This window comes from Prionailurus viverrinus, chromosome D4 (assembly GCF_022837055.1).
Source record: "Prionailurus viverrinus isolate Anna chromosome D4, UM_Priviv_1.0, whole genome shotgun sequence".
In the NCBI taxonomy this organism is placed as follows: domain Eukaryota; kingdom Metazoa; phylum Chordata; class Mammalia; order Carnivora; family Felidae; genus Prionailurus; species Prionailurus viverrinus.
Window position 1 is genome coordinate 7,471,962 of NC_062573.1, and position 17,441 is coordinate 7,489,402.

Sequence of the window (17,441 nt, forward strand, 5' to 3'; positions counted from 1 at the left end):
GAACTTTCTGAGTGTTAATAGATTTTATGCCACTTTCATTATCTTTATTGTAATTATGTCTATCCCATATCTTACCGGTCCAGGTCTGGCCAAACACCGTGGGCATAACAAACCTCTGTGAGTGGTGAGGGATTACTGCACTGCGCTGTTCTGTACTGTTCTGGTTCAGAAGCCGTCTACGGGCCTAGAAAATAGTCCTTGGCAGTATTTTAAAACCTCATCTATAACCTGTAGTTTCGTACTTCACCTAACCATGAGGGTGATTCTGTTGCCACGTGGTTTTTTGTGACAGGAGTTGCTATTCTTGTTCTGAAATGATGTATTTGTAGATCATGGAGTCGAGCCATTAATTATAGTAGTTCAAAACCTTAAAAGTCTGAACACAATTTGAATTTACCACTGGGTCAGATTCTACTAATTTTCCACCAAAGAATATTTTTGGTTGAGAAAAAGCACCCGAAGTGTAGTTTTATAATAGATTTCCATATGGTGTATGTTCATTGACAGATACAACATACTTCAGGCAAAAGATGAAAAACCATTTGGAAGATGGCCGTTTTCTTGGAGTTAAGATACAAATTTGATGGCTTTACTGTAGATCTACGAAATGTAAAGTCACATGACAGACTATTTTATCTTTTATTTTCATATGAAAATAGATTTTAAGCAAAATCCAAAAATAAAATTTGACACTATAAATGAAGGGCTTGAGTACATTGTTTTTTTCCTCTACGTAGCTATAATTTCACCAGTTTATAGCTTCCAATTTGCAATTACAATCAGCGGTAGTTTTATGGCAACACATTCAAAGATAAAAAAAAAAAAAAAACCCTCCGCCATCTAGGACCCTGGTTTAAGTTGTACACAACGATTCCCATATGTACATGTGATTTACAAAAACCCTGGCATTTAACGATACAGGTGGGGTAAGCTACAGTGGAGGTGCAGCATCTGAGTTCACTGGATCTTGATAAAAACCAAGCGGCACTCCAGTTACGAAGTGAGGTAGAGAAGGTATTTCCTCAGATAGGTTTCCGCATCTGGCTGAACAGTTCTCTTCCTGCAGTTAAGACAAAAGGGAGGAATTCTTGCAACAGTAACCAAAGTATTAACAGAACCAAGTGACGGCACGGCACCATGGCTAACAGGTAAAAGACATACTTGAGTACCTCTTTGGAAAAATGTTTTGAGATGAACCACTGTGTAAAATTACCCAAGGGTAAAGGGAAAAGCTTAAGACTGTATAAGACAGAATTGAAGGTCCTCCAACTGGAAGTGGTAGTTAAAAGAACTCTGTAATACGTACCCCCATGAGCCGGGAGCTGGGAATGGCATCAGTGTCGGTAACTGTCCAGAAATTGTGACGGACCCTGTAGAACCTGGAAGGAGCTCTGCAAAGGGAGATGAAAACACTGGGCTCAGAAGCCAGCCCCTAACTCCAACTCCGTTCAGGCTTTCATCCCACACACCTGGATTACGACCCCAGACTCCCAAAATAATTCTGACAGTCTTCCCCCCGCCCCCCTCCTCTAACACTTGTTACTCTCCTGAATTTGAATTCAGAGCACCTCAACCCCTGGGGCCACCACTGTGAGCTGACAGTTGAACTCTTCACCTAAACCCCGACGCACTCAACCTCTGCCGTGGGCTGTCTTCCCTCTAAGCCACCTTCTTTCCAACACCCGGTGCCTCCGACACTCTTAAGGCTGCCCGAGGCCCATGATGGTTCTGGTTCTGGCCTGTACCCGACTTGGTCCCACCACAGGTGTTAAGGGAATCCTGTTCAAATCTTGCTTTGCTGCTGCAGAGCTATGTGCCTATGAAAGAGGCAACTGCTGCTGAATGTTCCTTGAGGCACAGCCATGCTGTATACTGCTCTGCAGTGGTGACAGATGAGCCCTGAAGTCCTGGTTTTGTCTTTTGCCAGGACATTTTTCATTGTGCACAACTCCTTTATCTACAGATAGGAGGTATCTCCTAGGAGGCAAAGGCTACATGAGATGATATACGTCAAGTGCTTCGTACATGCACACAGTAGGTGCTCAAAAGTGGGAGCCGTTCCCTATCTCTGGGTCACTATTTACTAATTCCATGAGTGTGTTTCATGGTCCTTCTCAACTATGAATAACCTCGTCTACGTCTCACACAGAATGCCTTCGTGAACTTCGGGGGTTCTAAAGACCCTGCGCTAAGAGGCCTGAGTTCAGACTTTTGCTGAGGAGGCGGAGTAGGAACACGCCAGTCATTCTTCCCCACGAGAGAGGGAGACAGACCAGCTAAACCAGGACCCGGACTGGCCTCACAGCCTGAATGCTCTACTGACGGAGCAGAGAACAAGGGAATCCACCGGTGGAGCACAGCAAAGGATTCACTACGTCCCTGATAGTCTCGAGTTCTAGGCTGTTCCCGAAGCCATCACCTTATCCTCTTTCTGTTTCCCAACCAACCGATTCCAGTTTTCTCAGGGACCATTTAAAAAAAGCAAGTCTTCCGTAAGACAAGTTTTCCAGAGACTTGAAGGTGGCGTTTATGTTCTGAGTCTCCTCTGTGTAGATTGTGGCCCCCAAAGCGTTCAGAGACTTCCCATGTGTAGAACAGAGCCTCCTCTTACCTGGCTCGGTCCGGGTTGAGAGTCCTCAGCAAGGGAAGACTCTGTCTGAGACAGACTGGGTGACGCCGTGGAGTCTCCAGAGGTGCTGGTGACCAATTCCCCCAGAGCGTCGACCTGTCTCCTCAGGCTGTGTAAAGTGCCCTCTGTCTGCCGCTTCCCCTTAATTAACACTTCTGCTTGCTTGGACATACAGTGTCGAAGCTGGGCCTGAAAGTGTCACGGTGAAATTTAGGGTTTTACACAGAAGCAACGTACCTGAACGATCAGTAGCCTCCTCATCTTAACACCGATAGGCAAATCTGACGATTCTAAAGTAGGAATGGCTGTTGAAAATGCTCTTGTCCTCAAGAAAAAAAAAAAATCCAGGAGGATGCTGGTGGCTACTCTCAGTGTGTGGAAAACTTGGACCATTCCGCGTTGTCATTAACTGGGCCTTTTTTTTTTTTTAATGTTTGTTTATTTTGAGAGAGGTGGGGGAGGGGCAGGGGGAGAGAGAGAATCTTAAGCAGGCTCTGTGCCCAGCACTCAGCCCCAAGTGGGGCTCAGTCCCACGACCCTGGGATCATGACCTGAGCCACAATTAAGAGTCAGGTGCTTCACTGAGTCACCCAGGCACCCCGACCTGGGCCTCTTGCTCGGCCTGTTCTCTCCACCGTAACAATGCTTAGGATTTCTGCACCCCCGGCCTCCCCATTAAATGACTACCTCGAGTCTCTCTTTTCCGCCCAGACTTAGCAGAAGATGGGTTTATACGTGATATCTTCACTGTCTCTCACAGTATATTCAGTCCTCAGCCCCACACTACTTTGCTACTTGCCCCTGTGCTGTTTCTTCAAAATGATTCTCTCCAAGGCTACGGCAGTTCTAACACAACTTTCTGTGATGACGGGAATGTTCTGTATCTGTGCTGTCCAAAAGCGTTAGCACTAGCCACAGGTGGCTATTGAGTCACTAAAAATGTGACAACTGAAGCACTCGATTTTTAACCTGATTTAATTATAATTCGTTTACATTTGAACAGCCACACGTGACTGGAGGCTATCGCACATCAAGGGCCTCCACTCCCTCAACAGGGTTCACAGCTCCTCCTCAGCCATGCTGTATATGTAGCCATTCTCCAAAGACACATCCTGTCCTCTCATTCTATCCCCTTCCTACTTTCCAACTCCCACCTATATCCTTCACCCCCAAATCGTTAGGTCAACACTGACCGCTAAATCCCAGACTCTGCAGCTACCCAGGGAGAGAGCGGCCCTGGTTGGCTCACAGGCCTTCAGGCTCCGCGTGTTCTGAGCCTAACAACTTCCCGTCTGACACCCAAGCCTACTTTTCCAGTAGTCCCAGTCTTTCCCCCAACCACTGGCCTGTGAGCCTGTTGTGGTTCATCACTGCATCTCTACTTTCTGTCCCAAGTACTCGGGTTCTGTCAGTTGGAGCTGAGGCAAAGCAGCACTACACAGGTTAAGAACACTGGGCCGAACACCACAGTTCATGGTTTTCAATACTGTACTGACTGTGCGATGCCAACTTCTCTGAGCCTTGACCATGCGATCTAGAAAACTGCTGGTGCCGTAACAGAGGGAATGACAGCAGTGCGTGCAGGTGAGCAATTTCCCCATCTCTCCTCAACACACCAAGGGTCTCCTACCATATTGTTTCAAAGGGGGACTTTGCAGGGCGCATGGGTGGTTCAGTCAGCGAAGCGTCCGACTCTTGATTTCAGCTCAGGTCATGATTCCAGGGTCGTGGGATTGAGCCCTGCATGGGGCTCTGTGCTGAGCGTGGAGCCTGCTTAATATTCTCTCCCTTTCGCCCTCTGCCCCTCCCCCACTTGCACACGTGCACGCTCTCTCTAAAATAAAAAAATAAAAGAGAAATAAAAAATAATAAAGGGCAACCTTGAGTCGATCTTCACGGTGACGCAGTTTCTCTCGGAGTGCCTCTCCACGCCAGTGTTCATCCTTTTTCAGAGACGGGGAAACATCAGAGTCCCAAACACCACTAGCCTTTCTCTCCTCCCACCCTCCCCCAGCCCCATTCTGGTTTTCAGCTTAATTGGGGCGGGGGGGGGGGGGGGGAGGAGGTGGGAATAAAATCATCCTTCTTCAGAGTCCAGAGATGAGTGGGATAAACCTTACCATTATGTGAATCTGGGAAAAACTCAGTTTTTCTTCAAAAGGTGATGGTCTCTCACTCACGGTGAATGGGAAGTTTTCTTTCAAGCTTTCCAACCCTCCCTCTAGGTTTTCATTCCTTTCCCAAATAGCCTCCAGATCTGCTGGTAGTTCTGGAAGAAACTGGTTGAGATTCTTCAGGCTGGTTCTGATTTCATCCTTCACCTCACATTTAAGTGATCTCATCGCCTCACTGATTTCCATTTGTCTTCTCTCCAAATCTTTTTGGTGTGTCATCTAAAGAGCGAGAGTCAAATACCATTGGGTAAGGTCTGGGACTTACACGGAACTGAACTATTTAATGCATCAAATATGTCTGGAACTTTCCATCTGCAGAATTAAGCTCTCCCACTCTTGGCGTAAACGGCTCTCAGCCTGGTTACATTACAGGATGGCAGAGCTTTCTCCTGGGGTCATTCCTTCTTGCCTGGGGATCTGGGTCCCATAGACTTGTTTCTGGCAGAAAATCTAACATTTCAACACAGTTCGTTGGGACGTGATAAAATTTCATGCTGAAGAACTGCCACTTTCCTTTCAAAAACTAACGGAAGCCTGCCGCACTTAAGGGGATTTTAGAAGTACATTTTAAGCGAATACTTTTTTCTCGTAGAGGTGCATTTCTCAACTTTAAGACTAGAAAAAAAAGATTTGATTTCAAGGACATTCTCAGAATCGGCTTTTTACAACTTGCACAAAGAAATGCTCCTATTCAAAGAGCTATTTAAGAAAAAAACCCTGAGCCCCGCGGGGAGTGAGCAAGCCCAGCGAGCGTCGTCTGCCCGGCCGGCCCGTGGGGTCCGGGCGCGCACCTGTTTCCTGAGATCCACGTACTCGCGCTGCATCTGGCTGAGCTCCTTCATCAGGCGCCTGGCCCGCTCGTGGTTGTCCTGGGCCACCTGTTCGATTGTCGCCATTTCCTTCTGCATGCAGCTGTTCTCCTGCTTTTGCTCCTGGCACGGGAGGAGGAAAATGACCCCGGGGTCCGGCACGTGGACGCGTGCGTGCATCACGGCCTTACACGCCCACTAGTTCTGACACTTCCCATCTGGGCTCCAGCTGTCAAGTGGGGATAATGCCACCTGCCTTCTTCAGCAGCTGTGGCAGAGCTGGGGGTCCATACGCGGGCCGAGCCTGTTAGCCCACGGTCGGAATTCTGCGTCTGCAACGTTACCCGTGACAATACGTTACTTTCCGTTTCTCCCCCTCCGTTAACTGTCTGTGACGAGCACGGTACTACCTCATCACAGAGCCATCCGGAGGATGAAAATTTAGATGCCCAGATCTTTGCAATCACGTCGCCGAATCGCTAGTTGTCAGTGTATACAGCACCCTCTGGGGAGCAACACACCCGTTCACACAACAGGGTGACCTCGATTTCCTTCAGGCGGTGTCAGAAAAGTCCATTCCCGTGACAGTCTCTACTCCTGCCCATCTGCCTCCACCCACCGTGAGCTGTTTTGGACCTCCCCAGATTTTTATCCTCAATGTATTTTAGGGATAAAAGCCCGGGAGACTGAACTCCTTGGTTTCAGGACGATGATGAATTAAAGCGAAGGCTGACTGAAAAGGGCAGGATGAGATCCGTGAGTGCTGACTGCAGCGGGGCAAAGATGTCTCCAGAAGAAGCCTTCCTCCCCCAGAACCCTCTCCAGCCCCTGCGGGTGGAGGCGCAGGCAGGGGCTCCCTTGCGGAGAACGCTCTCTGCTTTGTGGTGACACTGTCTGCTCACGTGACCATCTTTCCAGCCGGCCGGGCTCCTCTAGGGCTGGCGGCTCAGACTCAGGCAAGACACCATCAGCTTCAAGCTCAAACCAGGCACAGACACACCAGAAACAACAGTCGGGTTAGGGACCGAGTTGACAGGTCACTGATTTTGTCTACACCGAAGCAGTTTTTAGTCGAAGGATTTAAGGGCGCGAATTCCGCGACGGCTGCCAGGGCCGCGGGGACTCACCAGAAGGTTCTTCTCCAGCTGGCTCCGCTGGACCCGAAGTGCTTCCTTCAGGCTGGCGACCTGCTTCTCGGCTTTCTTCCTTTCTGTCAAGAACTGGTTCCGCAAGAGGCTGAAGTCTGCCCTCATAGAGTCCGCCTCTTTCTGGAGAGTCAGTAGCTCACTTGACCTTTCCGTTAGCTGCTGCTCCCGTTCCGAAAGCTGTCGTTCTGAAACGAGCATTTTGAGTAGTTTAGCCAGAGGCCCCGGGCTGGCCGTGGGCGGGTTGCGTAACGCCATGTCACCCGCTCAGGCATCACGGAGTCTTCCAACTCCCCCCTGACCCACATCAGAGCCCAGATGAAGGTGCCTCCTGACATCACTGGGTCCTGGAGGGCCGGATCCCAAAGTGACAGACAGCTACTGTCTTCCCTTTGGGTGTCTGAGAGCAGTGAGGATACAGCAGTCCTGAGGTGCAGGAGGCCTGGAACAGACGGCCGAAATGCTTCTTATAAACCTGCACGGAGGTGCACCAGCGCTTCTCCTGAATTCACGGGAGGCAGCGCGGTGCAAAGAACATGGGATCTGGAGCAGCACGAGCCTTACCCTATACAGGAGGCGCCTACTTCCTGGCGTTTAACGGGAATTGTGTATGCGAACGCGAAGTACCTAGTGAGTACTCCATAAATAATGTTTATGAAAAACACTGACGTTCAAAATAGATTTTTCTGGGGCACCTGGGTGGTTCGACCGGTTAAGCAGCCGACTTCGGCTCAGGTCGTGATCTCACGGTCCGTGGGTTCGAGCCCCGTATCGGGCTCTGTGCTGACAAGCTCAGAGCCTGGAGCCAGCTTCAGATTCTGCGTCTCCCTCTCTCTCTCTCCCACTCTCCCTCTCTCTCAAAAATAAACATTAAAAAAAATTTTTTTAAATAAATAAAATAGGTTTTTCTAATCATACTCTTTGGAGTAACACCCTGTCCAGGTTTTACTTTTCACACGTCTGGTGTGGTCAGGTGCAGCACATCTGGGAAGTTTCGTTGTCACGATGAAATGGCTGGGTCTGCGTGTATCAAGAGTTGCTGGGGAAAAAGGACTAATAACCCTTTCACTGAGTTCACTCGGGGAGACCAAAGTTTTCTGAACATTACTAAACCCTGAAGCCTAAGAACAGAATCACTCATTGATGTGGGAACAATGATTCACCCTGGACTTCCATCTTGACTGAAATATGGCTCAGGAGAGCGCCGACAGCCCCCAAAACGAACACCTGTATTTTGGTACCATTCACTAGGTCAAACTGAGACAGAAGTGGAGCTGTTAATACTGTTTTCTGATTGGTTGAGATGAAACGGAACACTGTTCCCAAAGCTCAAAACAACGTACTGCTTCACAGAAGGCCTTTAGATCAAGTGCCTTCTGGCACCTCTCTGCCTGGACGTCGCTCTTCCTGGAGGCAGCATTCCGGAAGAAGGCAACGTGGTCAAGTAGAAAGACCTGACAGCCTCAGGGTCAAATTCCATCTCCACAGAGACAAGTGCCCCGTGTCCTCGCTCACAGGGCCGGCAGGACCCCGGGGGGTGGGGGGGGGGGCATCTCCTTCCTGCCGTGCTCCTCCCGATGCCCTGCCGGGCCGGGGCCAGGCTCGGGTCTCCCCGACACACTTTGCCAGACCGCCACGTTGGGGAATACGTACTGGTCTGGGAGAGCGCTTTCTCCAGGGTCTCACTCCACCTCTCCTCTTCCTGCAAAGCCCTGACACGCTCCTCCGCCACCAACACCTTTGCGAGCACCTGGTCCAGCTTGCTCTTCTGCTTCGTTAATTCCTTTTCCAGCTCTTGCTGCTGCTCCTTCAGAGTCGCCTTACTGGCTTCTAACTTCTTTTCTTCACATTCTGTCTCTTTCTGGAGTCTCTGAAACATCTTAACAGAGAATAACCTTAGTCATAAAATAACAAACACAGGTGTCCCAGGTGAGGGAAACTTCATGGGCGCTAGATATTTTCAAGTCCAAGAGAAAGCAGAAAACATCCCACAGTGACAGACAGCGGGGGCTGGAAAACTATTTGGCTGGCACGTGAGGCGGGGATTCACGCGGCAAATGGCATGTGGCCATCAAGATTCTTTCCGGGAGCGATGTTCTGCGGTCTTAATGGTCCACAAATATTAATGCCAAGAGAGTCAAAGTGCTGGTGTGAAACCCTCCCCGGTTACACAGGGCAGTGAAGGGAAGTTAGTCCTATGGGGGACCCCTCATAGCTTCCGCCTGGGGAGAAAATGCCCGAGTGACAAAGCGTGTCCTTTTCTGTCACGCCATAGATGTGCAGTACCGTTTCTTGTTGGGCTAGCTTCGCCTTGGTTTCTTCAATCTCCGTTCGAAGCACTTGAAGCTGTTGTTGCTTTGTCTCCCCTTCTTTCTGGCAGTCTTCGAGCTCCTTCCTCCATTCCTCGACGTCCTTCTGGAGCCTGGTCTGCTCGCTGAGCAGCACGTCCTTCTGCTCGGCGATGTCAAGCAGCTCCTTCGTGTGACAGAACAAACGGAAGCTGCTAACAAAGCCATCCATCCGTTCCAGGGCTGGCCAGTGCCCCTCCTGGCATCAGTCAAGTCTGACGACGTGAGAAGCATCTCAGAAGTCCCACGTCCTCTATTACCTCAACAAACTTATTTAAGGCCCCCGAAGTGCAACTTAATCATCAGGTTTCCTCTGTTTAGTGTCTCAAGAGTAAGACGACAGAAGACGCTGAAACCTAAGAGACCCAGTTCTTCTGAACTTTAGTTGCTTAGTCACTGAGGTGGGAATAAACAACACCCACCTCACAAGATTGCTAAGAAGATTAAGGAGAGCTGTGAATAAGGCTTAATTCCTATTGAAAATGAACCTAAAGTCATGGTTTTGTTACTATTTGAAATATTTATGTGGGTTGAAAAACTCAAGAAAACAGTAACTTCTTCTTTCCGCGAGGAATCCAAATTAAACATTTCTTTTAAAAATGTTTATTTGAGGGGGAAAGAGAAAGAGAAAGAAAGAGCATGAGTGGGGGAGGGGTAGAGAGAAAAGGAAAGAGAGAGAATCCCAAGCAGGCCCCGTGCTGTGAGCACAGAGCCTGACATGGGGCTCGATCTCACCAACTGTGAGAGCATGACCTGAGCCGAGATCAAGAGCTGGACGCGCAACCGACTGAGCCATCCGGGCGCCCCTCAAATTGAAAAAAAGTTCCATTTCTAATAACACAGAAAATACTCATGAGAGCCTGTGTAAGAATTTTTTAAAGATGGGGATACTTTGATTTGAAGTTTTCTACATCTTAGAAACACAGAATCCTTAAGGTAGATGGAAGGATTTAGACGTCTAATCGAACTCCTAATCTACACAGTGAAAACCGAAGCCCAGAACTTGCCTGAGGTTCTCTGAAACTTAAATCACACACTGTTCTCACAGGACAACACTCCGTTACCTTTAAGAAGACTGTCAGAAGTAGAAGGGTCAAGAACAGCTCTCAACGAACATCTGATAAGACGGATGCCCAGATCCCCTGCAGGTGGCAGTTACCGTGCAGCTCAATGAATGACCGCGTCTAAGCCCAGCCTTTGGGGGCCTTGTCTGTGTCATGGATAAGAGATGGTCCATCTGGTGCCTAAAGCCCCCAGAGGGGCTGCTGAAGGGTTGGGCTCTGGTCTAGCTTCCCACCTTACTTATGACCTTTGAGTGAAACTTAAAATAAATGAGAAAATCACTGCTCTGCACCAAAAGGTGTGTGTATGTATGTCTTTGTTATATGAAGGCCCGCTGGGACCTGCTGGCGTGACAAGGAACCAACCTACTTGATTTGTTTGTTATTTGAACCAGTGGTCTGCATGCCTTCAGGACACTACTAGAAGATCGCATTTGTTACGGAGCTTACCTGTTTGGCTAGGTTCAGATGGTCTTGGACATCAGCTAGTTCTTTCTGTAGTGAGTTTACTGCTTCTTGTTTCTCTATAGAAATGATATTTACATAAAACGAATACATTCGTAGGCATTTTCCAAATCCCCATCGGCCCCCCAAAGAAAGTGGAGGTGAACATAAACTTACCTGTTAAATGTATGGCTTATACCGTGTCATCTTACTAAAAGGTCAGAAGAAAGAGTGACATGTGCGGCACATACACCTGGGCATGGCGCTCAGGTTTGTAAAGACTTACGTGTTCGAAACCTCACAATAAAAACAGTTTCTAGACAATGCCTAGCACTGATGACGCGCATGGCTCGGAAATGAGTACCTTCTACAATGTGGACAGAAATGTAAATTTGATACACCCTTAAAGGGAGACAATTTGGGAACAGGTTTTATATCTATACTGGCTTTGTCACTTACTAGCTGTAAGCCACTTCTCACTTGAGTTAAGTCACAAGGAAACTAAGCTTTCCTCATCTATAAATGGGTGAAATAGTTTCTGTCTCACAAAAATGTTACCAGGATTAAATGAAAAAAATGCATATCAAATAACTGCATCACGTCTAAGAGTAAGTGCTTAACAAGCATGTTGTTAGCCAGGATTACTTAGTAACTTCTCCTAATCATGAATATTTACAAAGATTTGGTAATAAAGGCATTATCTGCATTTTTTTTTTTTAATCACACACCCACAGCCCAAGGAAAAAATCTGGAAAGATATTCACCAACCTGTCAACAGGAATTCCCTCTGAGGGTGTTTATTTCATTTTTTTTACCTATGTTTTTAAATTGTTCTTTAAGGAACATCAACTAATTTTTTAAGCGGCTCTATTGAGACAGAATCCACACACCACGCCTTTCACCTGTTTATGCAATTCAGTGGCTTCAAGTACATTCACGGAGTCGTGCAAACACCACCACCATCTATTTTAGAACATTTTTGTCACTTCTAAAATAAACCCCATGCCCATTAGCAAGGAGTTATTTCTAGAATAAGAAAAGCAGACAATGAAAAGCAGCAGCCAGAGCAGGAAAGAGCCTCGTCTCTCCCACCATGTGGCCGCCTACCTCGGAGCTGCTGCTGCGTGGCTGCCATGTCTTTGTGCAGTGAGAGCTTCTCTCTGTGCAGTCGGTCCAGCCCCTGCTGCAAGTTTCTGACATCCGATTCCAGCTTCTCTAAGTTTGCCTGCTCCATTTTGCTATTGTCTTCTGCAGCTGCCAAAACCCTACCGTCCAAGCAGAGTAAGTCAGACTATGAAGCATAAAATGTTCAAGCACGCACAAGACACAACCGAGGAAGAGTGTTCTGCCCTCACGGGGTAGTTACGGACTACGAATGATCATAAATCTTAACAAAACCAAAGGCTCTTCAACTCCTTTTCAAAAGATGTCTTGTTTTCCGCTTTCCAAACAGGAGATTTTTGGAAAAGGGACTCTCTAAACTGAAGCTTTATAAACACCAGGGATAAAAACATGGACAGCACTCAGAATTCCAAAAGTCTGGCGATTAAAACAGATCGCTAGCTTCTCATCAGTGAGAAAGCAGGAAACACGATTGTGCATGTAATAGGATTTGTCCAAAAGACAGATGGGCATGAGCATAACTTCTTTTACGTAAATGGAGTCCTACAGTAGGGGCTCGCTTTTGTCTGGCTTCTCCCCCTGAGCGTAGTCACTTTGAGTCATTCATGTCGTTGTGTGTAAGCAACACCGCATTCCCTTTCCATTGCTACATGGTATTCCAAGGGATGGGTATACTGGAATCGGTCTATGCATTCACCAGCTGATGGGACTTTTAGGTTGTTTCCAGGTTTGGGCTGTTGCAAATAAAGCTGCCATGAACATCAATGCCTGTCATTCTTTGTATAAACGTACACTTTCACTTCTGAAGAACAATCTAGGAGTGGAATGGCTAGCTCTTTCGGTAGGTGTTAGTTTCCAAAATAACTGCCAAACCATGCTCCGAAGTGCCCTAACAATTTACACTCCCAGCAACTGTGTATGAAAATTCATACGTGAACATTTGGTATGGTCAGTGTTTAATTTTAGCCCTTCTAATAGGTGTGTAATGATATCTCATTGTGGTTTTAATTTGCATTTTCTGCGGGGCCTGCGTGGTGCAGTTGGTTAAGCGTCTTTTTTTAAATTTTTCTTTTTTTGTTTATGTATTTATTTTGAGACAGAGAGAGAGGGACAGCACACTCAGGGAAGGGACAGAGAGAGAGAGAGAGAGAGAGAGCGCACAAATCCCAAGCAGACTCTGTACTCACAGCCCAGAGCCAATGCGGGGTTCAAACTCATGAGTTTTATGAACTCATAAATTCAGGAGTTGGACGTTGCACCAACTGAATCACCCAGGCACCCCCCGACTCTTGATCTCAGCTCAGGTCATGATGTCACAGTTTATGAGTTTGAGATCCACATCAGGCTCTGCGCTGATGGTGCGGAGCCTGCTTGGGATTCTGTCTCTCCTTCTCTCTGCCCCTCCCCCGCTTGTGCACAAGCTCGCTTGCTCTCTCTCTCAAAATAAATAAAACTTTAAGAATTTGGACTTTCCTAATGGTTAATGATGTTGAGCATCTTTTTATGTGTTTATTTGCCACCCATTCATCTTAAGTAAAATGTCTTTTCAAGTCTTTTGCCCCTTTAAAAAAACTGGGTTGTTCGTTTTCTAATTACAGCTCTTTAAGATATACGTTCTGGGTACAAGTACTTTTTTTTTTTTAAGAGGAAAGGGGTTTTTTTAAGTTTTTTTTTTTTTTTTTTTTTGAAACAGAACAAGTGCGCGCAAGCAGGTGAGGAGAGAGAGGGAGAGAGAGAGAGAATTCTAAGCAGGCTCTGCACTGCCAGGGTGAAGTGAGATGCGGGGTTGGAACTCACGAACCCTGAGATCATGGCCTGAGCTGAAATCAAGAGTCGGACGCTTACTGGTCTGAGCCCCGAAGGCGGCCCTGAGTACAACTCCTTTATCGAATACATGTCGCAAAGGTTCTTCTCCCAGGCTGGGACAGGTCTTTTCATTGTCTTAACAGTGTCTTTTGAGGAGAAGTTTCAAATTCTGATGAAGCCCAATTTTACCAATTTATTCTTTTATGGATCATGCTTTTGGGGTCACATCTAGGAAATCCTGCCTAACCCGAGGTCACCAAGGTGTTTTCCCTGTGTTCTCCTAAAAGTTTTATATTTAGGTTTCACATTGATATTTATGGTCCTTTCGGGGATAATTTCTATTTATAGCATGGGTGTGGACTGAAGTTCATTTTTGGGGTTTTGGACATACAATTGGTTCAGCAACAGTTTTTGAAAAGTCTGCCTTTTCTCTACTGAAGATGATGCCTTTGCATCTTAGTCAAAATTGGTTGTCCACACATTCGTGCGTTTACTTCTGGACTTTCTGTTCTGTTCCACGGACTGCTTTGTCTATCTTTCTACCAGTATGACAGTATTTTGGTCACCACAGCTGTATGTGGGGTCTTGAAATAGGGCAGTGTTAAGCTCTGAACATTTGTTCTTTTTCCAAGTTTTGGTGTCATGTCGAAAAAGTTTTAGATTCTATTCTACCTCCAATCTGCATTTCCACACGAATTTCAGAAGCAGACTCTCAATTTCTATTTTAAAAGCATGTTGCAAATTTGATTATTTTGAATCTAAACATCAATTTGAGGAGAATGGAATCTTAACTATACTGTCTTTCTACCCACAAACAGGTATCTCTCTCCATTTATTTATATCTTCCAGCATCCATTATTGTCCTTAAACACACACACAACAGGTTATTTAAAAAAGTGCTTTGGGGGGAAAAAGCCTAAAAGGAAATTCCCCCAGAAATGGTATTGATGAATTGTATTGTGACACTGAGTTTGTGGGGTATTTTTTTTTCCTTTTCTCTATTTTCCACTCTTTTTAAAATAGTGTTTATTATGCTTCAGCCTTGAAGAAGATATCTTGCAAGCTTACTGGTTTTTGCTCTTACCGTTTGCTCTGTGCCAACTTCTCTTCCCAGCTGTCACATTTTTCTTCGAGATCTTCCTTTTCTTTGCTCAAAGACTCAACACACGACTGTAGCACTCGGGTCTCGGCAGTTATCCGCTCTATTTCCCGTCTGTCCCTCTCGAGGACCTGCTTCTGCCACTCAATTTCCCCTTTCTGTTGCAGGGCTGTCTGCTGCAGATTCTCTAACTCCAGTCTCTCCTAAGTCAGATAAAAGGGGACTCACATGTGCCCACCGAGGAAGACTGCAGTTGGCTAGGGGTAAAACGGCTTTGTTTATTACCTCCAGCACTTCGACCTGAGTCTTCTCTAACTCGGACAACTTTTGCTCATGTTGTAGCTTCAAACCTTGCAGCTCCTTGCTTTCAAGTTGCAGCATGTCCAGAATATTCTTTAGTTCTAAGAGGAACAGAACATGGTCCATGCTGTTAAATGAAGTTCACAGCACTTACAAACTGAAACAGAAAATAGTGCTATGGATACAAGAAACAATAGGTCATCAAAACATACCTGTTGTGTGAATTACTGGAGCTAACTGTATTTTAACTTAAAAAAATTCTTTAAAATCTTGTTAAACATTAATTTGTTAAATTTTGTTTAAAAATTTTAACCCCAAAACATAACAAAGATCTAGTTCTACGAGCCAGTGCTCCATCTAAATGAATTTAAAAAAAAAAATAGAAAAAACTTCAAAATATGTAAGTTGAGATTCAGATAATAATTTTTTATATTTTAAAATATAGATTTTTAAGTATTAACTTTTTTCTGATTAAAAAAAATATTTGGTCACCATAGAAAATTTCAAGAAAAGAGTAAAAAGAAAAAAAAAAAAAAGAAAACCCATCATTCTCCCACTATCCAAATATGATCACTACGACGACAGCATCCTGACGCATGTCCTTCCAGGAGCGTGCACACACGCACGCACACGTACCACACAGATATTCAAAGTAACTTGGGACTCCACTCTATATTCAGTTTTTATCTATTTTTTCAGTCTTCCCATCGGCATTTTTGCATGCCCTTCAATGTTTGAAATATAGCTTTTAAATTGGTCAAGGTTCCAAATTTTGTCATTATAAATTTTGCTGTAAGTAGTCAACTCAGCCAGCTTAATTTGTGAAGCAAGGAAATACTTACTCACTACATAAATAAATAAATAAATCCAATATTGCTACAACGTGCATGAATGCTTGCCCTCAGAAACTAGAACTGAGCTAAATGGTTTAACAGGTATGAATTCTCAGTCCTGAAACACTGGGGGGTTGGTCCAATTTATTTTTCTATCACCAGCCTATAAGTGCTCTTCCTTCCCCATGCTCTGGTCAGCAATGATCAGGACTATTTAGCTTTTAAATAAACTTTATCGATTTGAATGACAAAAAATATTGTATTCCTTTTATCATACTGCTTTCCTTCATATCTTTAAAAGAAGTTTATTTCACTATTCATATTTTTCCTGTGATCTGGAAAAAACACTTTTCCAAACTCTGACTTTATATGATTGTTTTCCTTTAAACTTACCAGTTTTATGTTTAGACATCTGCCCTAAAACTACCTGAAGATTTTCTTCCTCTTTTTCAATTTCCTGCTTTATGAGTGCAAGTTGAGTTTTTTTTTCACTAATCTGGACATTGAGTTCTCCTTTCTGAAAACTCAGTTCTTCCAGAAGAGATTTTACTTCCTGTGCCAAAAAAAAAAAAAAAAAAAAAAAAAAAGTCAACTCCCCTCCACAAAATTATGAATGGAAATTATACTGAGAACAGTTTTGTTATTAACTATCTCATTTCACAAAAACTCCAGTTTGGAAACAAGTTCAATTTTGCCTTTTATGTCAAGAACAGCACTGTATTTTATTTTCCACTAACATATTTCTGTATAACGGAAGTAAGGAAGTCACATATCGTCTTCATTTAAAATGCATAAACAGTACTTACTATGTGCAAGGCAATGTGTTATAGAAAGAAACTGAGGCTCAAGAGGCTGAGCACCTTGGGGGAAATCAGCAAGGAGCATAAACATGGTCATGAAAGGCTCTGATGCCCTAGGAAACCTGCAGAGTGCCTCCAAACTCAGAAGAGAGAAATTCCTTCCAAGGTAAAGGAAAAGTCAGGAAAGTCAACTTAGTGGCATGCAGCTGAACCAGGAAAAATGGCTAGGATGTGGACATTCCCAAAAAGGAAATTCCGGGAGAAGAAATGGTATGAGAAAGGCACAGAGGCCGAGAACCTTGGGTATGTCCAGAAAATACTACGGGAGAGCTATCCATGCAGCCACAGCCTGGATACAGAACAGTACATCAAACTGATGTTACAGAGGGTTCACGATTCAGGAATTTAGAGCTGCATTTGGAGAGAAAACTAATTAAAATATGTTAAGATAAACCTAGAACATCACCCTTGGATTCTTAAGAAAACTAGTAAAGAACACACCCTAATATGATTGCACTTCTCAGTTACTTCGGTTTCTCCCAGTCTCAGCGCCTCCTGGAGGTCAGCTTTGGCCTGGACCATGCTTCCCTGGAGTAGACGCAGCTCTTCCTTTTTATGCCCTAACTCCCTGTCCAAGACGGCCAGTTCTTGCTGCTGATCGGATACCTGCGTTCAAGAAAAGGGAAGAATGCAAAGCTTGACAACCTTCGTGCTTGCTGTGATGGAGAATATTCAGTCCAGCTAACGGTAGTGGGGAAATCAGGGGCTAGCCTAATTGTAATTATCCCAGCTGCAGGAGTCAGGAGGGCCAGGCTGGGGGTACAGGCATGAAATGCCTAATAAAGATCTTGAGTTCGCATACATGAAAGCA

General features: G+C 45.4%; 1 protein-coding gene across 8 annotated transcripts in view; it reads right to left on the reverse strand.

Moving 5' to 3' along the window:
- Positions 1–625: 625 nt before the first annotated feature.
- CNTRL (centriolin) overlaps positions 626–17,441 on the reverse strand; it is an 83,796-nt gene continuing 66,980 nt past the window's right edge. For 7 of the 8 annotated variants that reach the window (XM_047830132.1, XM_047830135.1, XM_047830133.1 and 4 more), the window contains 15 exons: positions 17,072–17,236; positions 16,164–16,323; positions 14,923–15,038; positions 14,623–14,840; positions 11,718–11,875; positions 10,617–10,690; positions 9,044–9,232; positions 8,411–8,636; positions 6,740–6,945; positions 5,595–5,735; positions 4,750–5,022; positions 4,510–4,572; positions 2,612–2,818; positions 1,307–1,391; positions 626–1,060 (listed from right to left, as the gene is read on the reverse strand). In XM_047830132.1, the coding sequence (XP_047686088.1) occupies positions 1,335–1,391; positions 2,612–2,818; positions 4,510–4,572; positions 4,750–5,022; positions 5,595–5,735; positions 6,740–6,945; positions 8,411–8,636; positions 9,044–9,232; positions 10,617–10,690; positions 11,718–11,875; positions 14,623–14,840; positions 14,923–15,038; positions 16,164–16,323; positions 17,072–17,236 (2,253 nt within the window). In that variant the 3' untranslated portion in view covers positions 626–1,060; positions 1,307–1,334. Of the gene's footprint in view, positions 1,061–1,306; positions 1,392–2,611; positions 2,819–4,509; positions 4,573–4,749; positions 5,023–5,594; positions 5,736–6,739; positions 6,946–8,410; positions 8,637–9,043; positions 9,233–10,616; positions 10,691–11,717; positions 11,876–14,622; positions 14,841–14,922; positions 15,039–16,163; positions 16,324–17,071; positions 17,237–17,441 lie in introns of those variants that run through there. The other variant, XR_007146325.1, reaches the window with a different exon arrangement.